The 14,131-nt window shown below is 36.4% G+C and overlaps 1 protein-coding gene across 2 annotated transcripts in view; it reads left to right on the top strand.

Moving 5' to 3' along the window:
* LOC107083026 (carboxyl-terminal PDZ ligand of neuronal nitric oxide synthase protein-like) overlaps positions 1 to 14,131 on the top strand; it is a 184,185-nt gene that overhangs the window by 62,443 nt on the left and 107,611 nt on the right. For both annotated transcript variants that reach the window (XM_015371959.1, XM_015371960.1), the window contains exon 4: positions 2,163 to 2,221. In XM_015371959.1, coding sequence (XP_015227445.1) covers positions 2,163 to 2,221 — 59 coding nt within the window. The remainder of the gene's footprint in view (positions 1 to 2,162; positions 2,222 to 14,131) is intronic.

Genomic DNA, 14,131 nt, shown 5'->3' with positions numbered 1-14,131 from the left:
TTTTTTTGTTGTGCAGCCTACAGGTTATAGTATGATGTGTGTATTTATTCTGGATTCACCAGATTTTCAAACATGAACACAATCAGGTTTCTTATGTTCATGTTTTTACAAACACCTGCACTGTAAATCTAATCTGAAATGTACAATATGATAAGAATGCAATTGACACGAATGAAAAGAACTCAGGTTATTTGAACAGGGTTTCCGCAAGTCATTAAAAATCATAAAAAGTCCTTAAATTATTATTTTTCAAATTTAGGCCTAAATTGGCATTAAAATTCATTAAATGTGATTATCGAGACATTTAAAATGTATTTTTTTCATATACGTTTATAAAAACAGTTTCGCCAGATGTAATAAATTGTGATTTATTTGCGCGGAACTACTTTCAGTTGATCATAAAGCCGTATGTTCGGAAAAGAAGCTTGAGGCGGAGAAAAAGCTAGAGAATCGGAAAATGCTAATTTCAACAAAAGTGGGTGGAAAACGAGGGATTTGGGACAAGGCTGCATCCTGTCGACGGTAAAGATGACAAAAGATTTTGCCATTATATGAGATTCATGGGTACTTTGCATTAAAATAATTTCTAAGAGCATTAAAAGGGCATTAAAAATCATTAAATTAGATTTACTCTAATTCCTGTATAAACCCTGTTGAAATGAAGCAATTATTTTTTTCTTTTTCACCTTTAATTAAAATGTGACTATAAATGTAACATAATTTATGAATAATAACTTTACCCACTATTTAGGAATTGTTTCTCATGTTTATCTTTGCAGCATAATAAACATTTGTTTCTCATACTGTTAACCGATGTTTGCAGTATGACAAAACAGATGTAATTACATGAAGAAGAACAAGGGATTTACAAATAAATAAATATTAAACATTTTCAAACAGGAGGATTTAGAAGAAAATTCAGTAAACTAACTAAAGATCGCAAGATTTGTCTGTGAAATACCATTTATTTTACAGTTCCTACTGGTCTCAAACCATTATACTTTCAGCAGCATGTCCTGCATTCTAGCTTATTATAGACTGAAGGATCGATCTTTTCCTTAATTAGATGGCAAGCAGAGGTGAGAAAGGACAGAAAGTTGTGGAGGACAAACAGCTCTTTGGTGATCGAAACCAATGAAAGAGCGGAAATGAAAGGGAGAAGGGAGTTCAGAGATGACAAAAGAGTCAAAGGAAACGGGTGGTGTCGTCACTAGCAGAGTCACAGTTGCTTTCAGCTTGCACACTTAGTTTACAGTGCTTGCAAATATCATTTAAAAACACTTCTTACATGAAATCATTTTAATATGCAGAAATATAAGTTCTATTTTCACCTTTTCTCTTTTTAATTCCAAATAAATATTTTTAGCATGACTCCACTGTTATGAAAAAGCAAAATCTGATTGGAAAAATTTACCGGTAACTATTGAAATGGAAAAGATGGAGGATTTAGCCTCATGTGCTCTCTGGTCTCATAAAATCTGAAATGTCAAATTTCCAACCAGCTATTTACATGTCTGAGGATGGCGGGAGCACTGATGGGCCAAGATGGGAGCCATTCAATGACTCAAGTCAACAAAGCCCTCTCTAGAGACAGGAATCAATATGAATAATTCCTGTGTCTCTGTGCGTTGACATTTTGATTGTGACCTTAAATTGAAAGATGGCTTTAATCAATTGGACAAATAAAAACTAATAAAAGGAGAGCTTACATAGCCTCTTCTTTAAAATGTGTTATTTACACAGCTTCATGTAATTAAGGGCCTTCCTTTGCTTTTGTCCCTTGAAAGATTCAATTCTACTGATTTCTTTTTTTTAATTTTGGATCTTCACAAACTACCAGGTTCAGTTTATTTTGTCAGGAGTTAATGTCATTGCAAAGCATCGTGAGCTTGTGAAATTAAAGGAAAATCTGGAAATGTTTTCAGAATAGAGAAATGCTAAGCAGGAAACACTTAGACACAGCTATTTTCCTAAATTGACACCCTGGGAATAGAGATTAATAATCAGGAATCAGTCAGTGTAAAGAAAAAAATAAAAATGCACACAGAAATTCAAACATCAAACTACTGCTTTATATTGTTGTCTAGTAAATTTTGCATGAAGCTTTGTATGTGTGTCACATTTAGAATAGGATCTAAATGAAGCTTGGTATTTGTTTACAGAAGAACGAGTGGACCTGGGATGAAAGCAAGATGATTGTGATGCAGGATCCAATTTACAGGTAAGATTTCCTGAATGTTTACATTGAAGGCAGAGTTTTCATAGGCTGTTTCTGACAATGATTTTTCAATTATACATTTTTTCCAAAAATAATTCTTCTAAAAAGGAGTTTTTTCAAAGCTTCCTTTGACATTTTGGAGAAAGCGAGGGGTAGCAGCTCTTTAATGATCCCTTTTGCAGACCTCTCAGAGTATTTCTAAAGCACTGATGCAGAAACATCCTGGTGATTAGGGAGATTGAACTTGTAAAGGAAAGGTTTGTGTTTACATCTTTAAGCTTTCTCTCCCGATTCTTTCCTGAGAAGAAATCGCTCGGAATAAACACTTTAAATTAGGGCTGCAACAAACGATTATGTTGAAAACCGAGTAACCTGTCAATTATTTTTTCGATTAATAATGGGATAGTAAAAGGGTCCTTAAAGAAGAATTTTTTTAGAGAATTAAGCCTGGTGAAACTAAATTTTTTCCACTTGAGGAGTTCTGAATGGAGCATATTAAATGTAATATAGTTAAATATAGTTTTATTTTACAATTTTGGTAAAATTGCAGCTCTGAGTGGGTTGCTCTGTCGGCTAAAGGCATGTTTCTCTATACTGCATTTAACGATTATTCTATTACTAAACTACTTCAATCATGATGAATCTGATTAATTGTTTCAGCCGTACTTTAAATAACATTTTATTAAGTTTATGTATTAAATGACTACAAAACATAACAGAATGGTAATCTTACTCAGACCAGAGAAATTGTACAGATAGTAAGGTACTTTCTGGTCAAAACAGTCAGCAGCAGCCACAAATAACGGCTAAAGAAGCATTTTATACATTTCCAGTGTTGCACCCTGCCACATCATCACATCTCACATCATTACATTGTACACGTTTGTATATGAGGTGACTTCACTGACTCCAACCACATCCAGATAATTGTCAGTGTTCTTAGACCAAGAGCAATTCTCCCATTCCATTACCAAATTTTTGTTACGTTCATAATGAAGATGTTAACTTTTTGTCCTGACAAAACAACTGTCACAATTAGATGAACACGTGACACATAAAAGGCAGGTAATATTATGGTTTAACAAACACAAGACACCAAAAACCCACAATATTACACAAAAAATTAAAGATTTGTAAATTGAAAAGTCTTTGGTCAGCACTGCAAAAATATTAGGTTGTATGATTGTATTGAAACAATAAATTCTTTACCTGTTGCTGTTTTCCAGGTAAAATCATGCTGCAGATATGATTGAATAATAACCAGCTTTATGTTTGATTCACTAGTCATGAAAATCCCCTAAAAAAAACTTGGACTAATGCAGCTTATTTACTCTTAACTGGATTCAGTCAAAGAAGTGTATCTACCTGTGAGAGATGAAATTTCTCTTGTTCATTTTATCTTCAGCTCTAGATGTAAAAGGGCCTCAATTAGGCAGCTGTGTATGTAGCAATGGAAAAAAACATTAACATCACCATTTTAATTTTTTTCATTTACTTGGGGGGAGTTGTTATTCAATTTGGAAGAACTACCCAAATGTGCTCTTGCTAAATTGATTAGAGTCGTGAGTATAAAATACAAGTATTGCACAATATAGCAGCACTAGCATTATACCACCATCTATAGTTAATCCATTTCATTGCTTAAAATTGGCCACTGTGACTCATAAATAGCTTAGCAAGCAATTACTAGTATCCACATGCCTAATGTCAGTAATGTATTTAAATACTCAAAACCATGCTCTGAGAGGAACAATAGTTACTTCTCATTACAGGCACCCTTTTCTATGGTAAACACTATTGCATGTGACATTTGAGCGAGCCTTTCACCCAACTATGGCATGAGGATCTGTAGCAGATAAGAATCTTAATACTCGTTATCCACTGGAACATATTGGCTCTTGTGGCAAATTATAGCATTAGATTTTTCTCTGCCATTTGGATTCCACAATGCTTTATCTTTCTTTTCTTGTACTTTCCTTTTCTTCATTGAATTACTTTTTCCACAAGGATTTCTACAAGTTTTAATGGATTTTATCAGAGTAAGAAAGATTTTGCCAGAGACCAGACTGCAAAGACTTTATCAGATGCCATGTGTATAAAACAGAGGTGTATTAAGTTCTCAAAACAAATCACTAATTAAAAGTAAAAATACCTTAACAGAAAACTACTTTGGTAAAAAGTGAAAGTCACTAATAATAAGAGGGCTTAAGTAAAACTCAGATAATTATTCACACTAGTGGGAAAAGTAAAAGTACAAGGTAAATCTATAAATAAAAAAGCAAGATATACTTTTTCTCTGCCCTTTACTTTACTTGAGTGAAATTAATGGGGGTAGAATTAGTTAAAAACCCACTTTAGCACAAAGAAACCCGTATTCAAACAGTACTGTCCATAAAAACTCAGAATAAAACTAAAGCAATCTTGTAGAAAGGCTTTTGTGTGCTGTCTGCCTGAGAAAACTAAAAGGTCCTTTTGTTAGAATACAATGAAATGTGGCCACTCTAGCCGTGAACTTTTAAGCTTTTAGGACAATATTTTAAAAAGCATGTAGTGATATAGATAAATCTATCACCCCTCAATAGAGATGAAAGAGGTTAGCATTTCTTTTTTTTTAAAGAGGCGTACTCAAAAAACTTTAAAAAATGTCAAACAAGAATGGCTCGATGTGTCACTTATTGCAATATTAATTCAAAACAGCTACAATGACTACAAGCTGCACATAAAAAGCAAATTTTAGACTTCAATAGGTCATGGCAATGTCAGAGTTGCGAGACGTGCATTTACAATGACTCACAAACTGAACGGGTTGTAGATGAACAGGTAGTGTCAGTAGAGACATGTCATGAGAATTTAATTAGAAGTATGTTTATGTATGAGGGCATATCCTTTAAAGCAGTTTAGCGTGACGTGCCTTCTGGCTGTTCCTATAACTCAAGGCTATGGTTATAACCATAATCTGGAGTTCATTCATTTCATTGGATGCAGGGGTGTTGACCTTTAAATCAGCTAGCTGTTGTCTGTCAATACCCCACACAAGCATAAAGTTTCACAGCCTGGAGGAGTAGTTTATCAGAATTTGGAGGCCTAGATGGATATGTCTTAATATAACAAGTGATTGGTGTGTATTTCACCGTGTCCAAATCAAAGATGTTGTGACAGCTCTAGACTTGATGAAAGCCAAGCTGAGCATTAATAAAACAATAAATTCTGTTTATAATCTGTATGAAGAAAGAGTAAAGTTGAAACTTGTTTGTGCCACATTTTAAATGCTGTATTCGCACACACTGACACACGCCCTCCCAGGCGGTACAGCTCTGAAGCGCATCCAGGAGCCCGTTGGGGGCTTGGCTTTTGGAAATGATTCTGTCAGAAAGATGGATTCAGCCCAGCTGCCTAAATAAGCATCTCTGAGATTAGGAATTTTGTTTGGTGGGAGATGCTGTAGCTTGTTTCACACATCTCATTCTTTGATTATATTCTACATATCTCTACTATTGTAGTTGCAAAGTTGTCTAAAAAGAGGTGCAGAAATGTGGGGACATGTTTGGTGTGTGTTCCTTCTCTTCCAACCTCTGCCTTTTGTTAAACTGAGGCTGACATGTCCTGAGGAGACTGTTTGAGTCGGTTACAGGACAATTGTTACTTGTTCTCTCAGGAAGGACCTCTGTCAAAGGACAAACTTCAGTTTTTAGAGACATTTAGGTATTTACACCAGACAGTTCCAGTTCAAGGTGTTCCAAGTTTAAACCTTGTTTGCAGTGGAGTTTGAAAGCAACTGTTGTGATTGATAGATTTGTGGGAACAGAGGGCACATGGAAGCCTTAACTAGCTGTTCTTTCATACGTTTTTGTTACTTTAACTTCACTCTCGGATACATTTTCTTTTTGTGAATTATATGTCCTTTTTTAACAAATAGCGTCTATTTATTTTTCCTCTCCATGCTTATATATTATATGAGGGACAAATCAAAATGTGGAATAAGATATTTGTCAAATCTATGCATTTGTTAATTAGTATAATGGTATATGCATTTTTAACAGAACTCCCTGCCTCATATTTCACTTGGAAATTAACCAATCAAATATGTTTTGTATATTTCAGTCATCCTATTTATGCAATTAGTGCTTTGCTCGTTTGGTATAGGTCTGATCTTAATCATATATATTGCTTCTCTAATTATAAAAAGAGATAAGTCTGCACATGTTCATTACTTTTATCAGATAAGTATAAATTAGAAGCATCCCTGGGTTAGAAGAAACCCCATGTGACAAAACGATGTAGCTTCTTGGCTCAAAAATATGGTTAAAAATGCTAAACTGATAAATTACCATGACTTTTTTTTTTTTTTTTCAGATTTTGGGAAGAAAATTTGACTTTGAAAACTTGACTGTGGCATGTGTGTGTACGTGTCGTCGGGCAAAATTTCTGGGAAAAAAAAGAAAAGAACATTGTGGGGACCTACAATGTTTAGAACTAAGGTGGGAATTGAGTTTACAATGAAGTTAGGAATTAATCTGTAATAGTTAGAGTTAGGTAAGGGTAAAGGATAGGCTGTAGAAATTAATGGAGTCAATGGAAAGGCCCCACAAAGATAGTGAGACTAGTTTGTGTGTTTACATGTGTGTATATTCATATGTATATATATGTATATATGACCTTTTTGCCACATTTCAGATTTCAGACATAAAGATCTAAAATTTTAACTTTGAGTAGAATCAACAACAAATGGGACCAATCATGAAATGCGACGAAATTTATTGGATATTTTAAGCTTTAACAAATAACAAAACAAGAAAAATAGGTTGTGCAAATTATTCAGCCCCCTTAAGTTAATAATTTGTTTGGAGTTTTTCTATATGTATATATGACCTTTTTGCCACATTTCAGATTTAAAACATAAAGATATAAAATTTTAACATTGCACATCGAGAGAGTGACATTTTTGCCGATTTTTCCTTGAAAACAGCTGGAGCTCAATCAAGTTTGATGGGGAGTGTTTGTGAACAGCAGGTTTCAGTTATTTCCACAGATTCTCGATTGAATTAAGGTCTGGACTTTAACGTGGCCATTCCAACACCTGGATATGTTTATTTGTGAACCATTCCTTTTTATATAGATTTGTCTTTATGTTTTGGATCATTGTCTTGTAGGAAGATAAATCTCCGCCCTAGTCTCAGGTCTTCTGCAGACTCCAACAGGTTTTCTTCCAAGTTGGTCCTGTATTTGGCTCCATCCATCAATTTTAACCATCTTCCCTGTCCCTGCTGAAGAAAAGCAGGCCCACGCCATGCTGCTGCCACGACCATGTTTGACAGAGGGGATGGTGTGTTCAGGGTGATGTTTTTACGCCCAAAAATTTTTATAAACAATCCACTGGACTTTGTTTCCAACTTTGAAGACGTTTCGCTTCCCATCCAGGAAGGTTTTTCAATTCTAAATGTCAGAAATAGCGTTGATTTCGAGGCTTTATAGAGTGAACCAAGAACAAATTCTTGTTTTGGCTTAGAAAACATGTGAATTGAACCCCATGAACGGGTGCGCCCCTTGGGAATGGGCAGTCGTTGGGTTCTTTGTTAGCCTGCAGTACATGATACCTGTCTCTGAAAGTTAGCTGAACAGGCAAGGGGCTGTGCTCCCCTGCATGGGTGTCGGGGTTGCAATGATAGCGGGAAGAAATTTACTGTATCGCTGCATTTCAGGTTTTTTGAAGCTGAAATTTAATTCAACCCCATCTTTTTAAGAGTGTTTTTCCTTTCTCAACATAGATGCTTCCTTCACTCCCCTCTCAAAACACCTGCCTTCTCTCCAAAACGGGAGCATTCTGGTCCTCAAAAGAATGTCCTTTGTCTATAAGGTGTAGATGTACTGCCAAGTCTTGTCTGGAGGAGGTTGCTCTTTTGTGTTGTGCCAGGCGTATGTGGAGAGGGTGTTTGGAATGGACGGCTGTCCATTCCAAGGGGCGGACTCATTCGTCTAGTTTAATTTGAATCTTTTAAAACATGGCTTTGTTTTTGGACCACCCTATAAAGCTTTGAACTCAACGCTATTTCTGACATTTTGAATTGAAAAAAAAAGCTTCCCTGATGGGAAGCCAAATGTCTTCTACCTTGGAGACAAAGTCCAGTGGATTGTTTTTTAACGTTTTTGAAATGAGTATGACCTGGATGACTAAAAATGTTCAAGAGCAACTTTAATGCCAAACATAATGTTTTGCATTGTTGCTTAAAAGTTTGATTTTGGTGTCATCTGACCAGAGCACCTTTTTTCCACATAACTGCTGTGTCTCCCAGGCGGCTTGTGACAAACTTTAAACAAGACTTTTTATGGATATGTTTAAGAAATGGCTTTTTTCCATAAAGGCTAGAGTCTCCCACCTCGGCTGTAGATCTCTGCAGTTTAGCCGGAGTGATCATGGGCCTCTTGGCTGCACCTCTGTTATGTCTCCACCTTGTTTGAGCTGAAAGATTAGATGGATGGCGGAGTATTTGTACATTTGCATTGGTCAGATACTCCTTCCATTTCAATATTATTGCTTGCACAGTGATCATTAGGATGTTATAAGCTCAGAAAATCTTTTTTTTTCTATCCAGATCCGCCTTTAAACTTCTCCAAAACAGAATCTCGGACCACCCTGGTGTGCTTCACATCCACCATGGCGATTCGATTCAGTATCAATGTTTCAAATTTGAAATAAATCAATGAAAGCTGTAATATCGTTATACATTTTATGCAGCAAATAACAGAAGTAGAAAAGTTGTACTCCACCTATTCCTATTAAAACCTCATTCACTGAAAAATAATAATGCCCCTGTGATATAGATTCTGAAAGGCCTTGCATCAAAAAATACTGCACAAAATCAGTGCAATGAGTGCAATTCATACCTTGGCTCCAGACGTCCCCGCCCCCTCCACTGATGCTCCGCTGCACCTCTCCCAAATTGTAGCTGATCGCAAACGGTGCTGCTGACAGGAGGCTGGCTTGGTTTGTTTTTATGTCCGAAGTTGCGGAAAACAACTCGTGAAGTTTGACCTGCTAGAAGAGCGAGGTGCGTGAGAATGCTGGGACCCTTTTTCCACCTGGATCTCCGCTCTTTTTGGCCCTGATGTTGCTCTGTCGTCAGACTACTCGCCTCCATTTCCTCACCGCCTCGGCCGTATCTAGACCGACAGTATGTAGCACAGACCACGCTTCAATATTGAGCATAAATTGCAGATGTCTGTGTCAAGCTTACTGCAAAACATTGCTGTAAGAGTATAACCAGGAAGCGAGGTAGGAGGGCAAAATAGGTTTAGCGCCACCGCAGCACGGGAGGGAGTATTATGTCCAGGAGCAAATGGATAAAAATAGAGCGGAGGAAAAAAAAAACATGAATCGATACTCTTGCGGACGTATCGATGCATCGGATCGTCGGCTGTTGGATCGATGCATCAATGCAAAACGATTATTATTTACACCCCTAGTGTGCCACTTGTTGAGTCCTCACAAAGAAATACATGTTGTGCCCTTATGTTTGAAGCCTGAAATTCTAAAATGTTGCAAAACTGATGTTTTAGTGGCTTTATTGAACTCCAGCTTGTGCACACAAACACCTTCTTACACTAAAAAGAACAAACAGCATTTTATACCCAACTCAATTCAGATGACATGAAGGAACCATCCATCTTCTTCCGCTTATCCGGGGTCGGGTTGCGGGGGTAGCAGCTTCAGTAGGGAGGCCCAGACATCCCTCTCCCCAACCACTTTGGCCAGCTCCTCTGGGGGAATCCCAAGGCACTCCCAGGCCAGCCGAGAAACATAGTCCCTCCACCGTGGAAGGAACCATGAAATGGGATTATTTTTTAAAAAAGGAGCAAAATTACAACCTCATGCATAAATGGACATTAGTGAAAGAGAGAAAAAATAAAGAGATTCAAATAAAAGATGGAGATATAATATGTTCATTGCAGTCAGCTTTTCCCACCTGGCTTGGTATCAAAGTTCAAGGACCAAGAATCAGAGTTTTTTACTTTGCCGATTTCTTATTTTATATAAAGGACCAATTATATCTTTTACAATCATTAAAAATTTTCTGAGTTGATATCTACATTTTATTTTAGCTGTATTACAAAGTGAGGTTTCTCAGGTTGTCTGTAGAGTCCAGGTGGAAGTTGGAGGTTTATTTGTTAAATATTTGTGTTTACATGTCAGTCTGGGTTGTAATTTCTTTGGGCTTTTAGCTGTGGTAATTGCTGTCATCCTCTATGAAGCAGCCCGCCCTCACCGTCTGTGAACATCCTGTCCTAAAACTGCTCAGCTCGGCCCCTTCCTTCTCACTTCAAACCCTTCCAGAGAAAATTCACACCCAGCCAATTAGAGTCAAACTTCTGTTTGTGCGTATGTCAGAAAACACCCAGTTTATCTGAGATGTAAAACATGCTTTGATATGAAGCATATAAACACAGGCACATTTAGCTTTGATATTTTTATCAGCTGATTACATACAAACATACATACACTACAACATGTAGGACCGTTACGGCAGTGAGGATAAAAAGAAAAGAAAGGTTTTTCCTGAAATGAAACTCCTAAAATTACACACACACACACCTCTGTCCTTCCGTTTTTTTTTTTTTTAATACAGGTTTTATATTGTATAAAGGTTTTATACAGTATAAAACCTCAAACTCAATTATATTCCTGACATTTTGAATTGAAAAAGCTTCCTGGATGGGAAAAAAAATGTCTTCAAACTTAGAAACCAAGTCCAGTGGATTGTTTTTTATTTTTATAGAATAAATACATGTTTTTCCTTTTTTTTAATCCTCTTGGCTCATTTTTACCACAACGTTTCATCTTAGTAGTGTGTTGCTGCAGCTTCCAGTTTAATGTTCAATGAGTACTTCCTTCCTCTGTGTCCGCTCATTGCTCTCCTCTGCCTCTGGGTATTCTGTCTGCGTTTACATGTGTGAGTTTCTATATAGGCCTGACCTTGATTCGTTAGTATGTATTAGCAACAGCATCACATTCCCCTGAGTGGAAACGGGGGGCGGCAATTGAATGCAATTGGTGTTCAGAGCTCGCATGGACTCTAATTAGTATTAAGACTGTGTTAAGGTTGCTTGTCTTTGGAGGAAATGATAACGGGTGGGGGAGGGGGGTTGGTTTGGTCTTTCTCATCTTTAGAAACATAAAAAAAAGAAGTTTATTGTTTACTTTAATGTCCAATGAATTTCCAAGCATTAAAAAGGGCTTCTCAGTGATTTATTTTTGTTTGTTTTACATTTGTACTCTGGAGTAAAAATGTTTCAGGGATATAGAAAGTTTACAAAATCTTCTTTAAAACCTCACACTGGAAATCTTTAAAAGATTTCATAACTCTGAAAATAATTCTGAAATAGTCTTTAAATTGTTTTTGTTTTTTATGGCACTTTTTCTGGGTTCGGTGTTTTTACACCTTCAATTTTCATAAAGCCTGGTTTTACTGCAACATCCAGCAATTTGATAAATTTCCTTACATTTACCCCTCATAGATCAAAAACATTATATAACACTATGGAGACTGAGAAATGTAATAATAGTAATATGTGCTGCAACTAATGATTATTTAGCAAATCAAATAATCTGTCGTTTATTTTTTCTATAATCTATTACCAATCAGATAACCAAAGGTTATGAAGAAGATTTTTTTTAAAGAATTTAAAGCAGGTGAAAACCCTAACCACTTGAGGAGTTCTGGACGGCATATTGACAGACAAAATGTTTTTTTTTTTTTCATCTTAAATGCAAAATTTGTATGTATTTTTTTTACAATGTTGATGGAATTACTGCTTTAATTGGGTAGATCTGTCAGCTAAAGGCATGGTTTAGAGTGTCTATACTCCAGTTAACTATTTATTGATTACTAAATTAGTTGATTATTTCAATAATTGATTAATCTGATTAATTGTTTCAGCCCTAATTGTAATGTTTGGTTTCAGAGTGTAAAATGAAAACCACAACTTTGGACTGGACGGTGGACTCCAGGCTGAACCATCTGACACTACAGTGCATTGTATACATATTGTTTATTTGAGATACCCAACACTCAGTTGCTGATGTAAGCCTGGAAGCTGAGGGGAATAAACTTAGATTAGCTGAAAGAAGCCAAGCAGAGCTGAATTCAGAGATGTGGATCAGCTCAGCAGGAGAATAGGCTAATGGTCTCAGAGACAGAAGAACAAAAAGCTTGGAAACATAGCCGTCTGTAAAGAAACAAAGTACTGAATTCAGTTTTAAAAACCCTTGGTTTCACTTTTCTTTTTTTCTTTTGCTTTAGCCAGAATCTGCACACAGTCTAGCTTGCTTCGTACTACTCTACCTCTGTTATCAAAAACACAAAGGAAAGGCAGAAAATTATGGAGCCATCTCAGATCATTACATCTCGTTAAAAAGAGCCATTTATTTAAGTAATGCAAGGAAAAAGGAAGGGTGATAGTATATAGATTAATTTCTCTCAGTGAAATATTCATGATGAAAGAGACTGGCTGTTCAGACTGCCGTGTCCAAGCACATAGAATGGCAACGGGCATGGAAGAAAAAGTGGTGTAGAAAAAGGTGAATCAGCAGCAGAGTTAAATGCAGCCTTGAAATTGTACCAAAGCTCAGGCTTTTTGGGCTTTATGGACCAGATATAAATGCTGGACAACAATGGATGGGTTTTCCCTAAAACACAGTGAAAAAAGAACTGGATTTTTGCTTAGCTGTCATAAAATATTCTTTTCAAATTAATACATTTTATAGTTCCTTTAAAAATGATGGGCCAAGAAATTAGAAGAGTACGAATGGATAACCATCTCAGTAATGCAGAAGAGCTGAGGGCGCTTCTTAAAACAATCCAGCTGGTCTTCATTTGCCTCTATCAAAAGCCACTGCCTGATTGCCTATGTGTCATGCTGCATTAATGCATTCATTCGTGTAAAACAATCTCTAACTACTGACTGCAGACCCACAATACATTGTGTATAGGAATATTGTTTTTAGCTGGCTATTGTTTCTGCATTTACATTCTTTTTTATTCAATTTTACAGGCAGATTTGTAAATGAGCAGAGGTAGACACTTTGCTTTTTACTGTCTTTAGCTAAAATAAGAGTTTTCATTTTTCATATACGTTACGTTTTTTAGGCTTTAACCTATTCTTATAATGATGCTGGGAATTTTTTTGTAGGATATGAGAGGGCATACATGTATGCTTATTTGTTATTATTGCTTTTGAGGAGATGGAGAGCCTTTCTACATCTGATCCAGATGTACCTACCATTCATTAGATAGATTTTCTTCTCAGTTAATTCACCCAAAAATTATTCTCCCTTTTTTTTTTCCTTAAAGTGAGGAGAGCCCATGAAGTAAAAGAGAAGATCTTAAATAGATCTGGAGGAGTAAGGTTGGAGTCCTTGTTAGGTTCAGATATTAGGTTAGGGAGGATAAGAAACTTAATGAGAAATCTGAACTGTGCATCAGTTTGACGTCACTGTGACATTGTAGATGCCAGGTCCATTTTCATTGCAACCATTCAGAGCGTCCTGCTGTCCTTAACTCCTGATAGGTTTTTGATTTGCGTTATTATCCTAAAAATATTATGCTTACATTGTGTTTTGGTCAGCAGACTATGAATTAAAGCATCTTACCATATCAGGATATTCTGTCTGCCCATTCAGGGAGGCTTTCTTGCTTGTTTTTGTCTTGTTCTTCTTAGATCCTGAAGGGAAGAGTTGTTATTGGAGCGTACTCTTCAGGAATGTCCAGAGGTTTATCCGCTTCTCTCTCTGTGATCTTATGTATGAGCTCTATATCTGCTTTCTCTCTCTTATTCTTCAGAGACTAGGAAAACAAAACCAAAAAAACTATTTCCATATGCTGCTTCATCAGCCATCTTGCGACTTGAAACTTCTGCCAC

This window comes from Cyprinodon variegatus, unplaced genomic scaffold (genome assembly GCF_000732505.1).
Source record: "Cyprinodon variegatus isolate N-32 unplaced genomic scaffold, C_variegatus-1.0 Scaffold67, whole genome shotgun sequence".
In the NCBI taxonomy this organism is placed as follows: Eukaryota; Metazoa; Chordata; class Actinopteri; order Cyprinodontiformes; family Cyprinodontidae; genus Cyprinodon; species Cyprinodon variegatus.
This window is presented reverse-complemented; position numbering and strand designations above follow the sequence as displayed.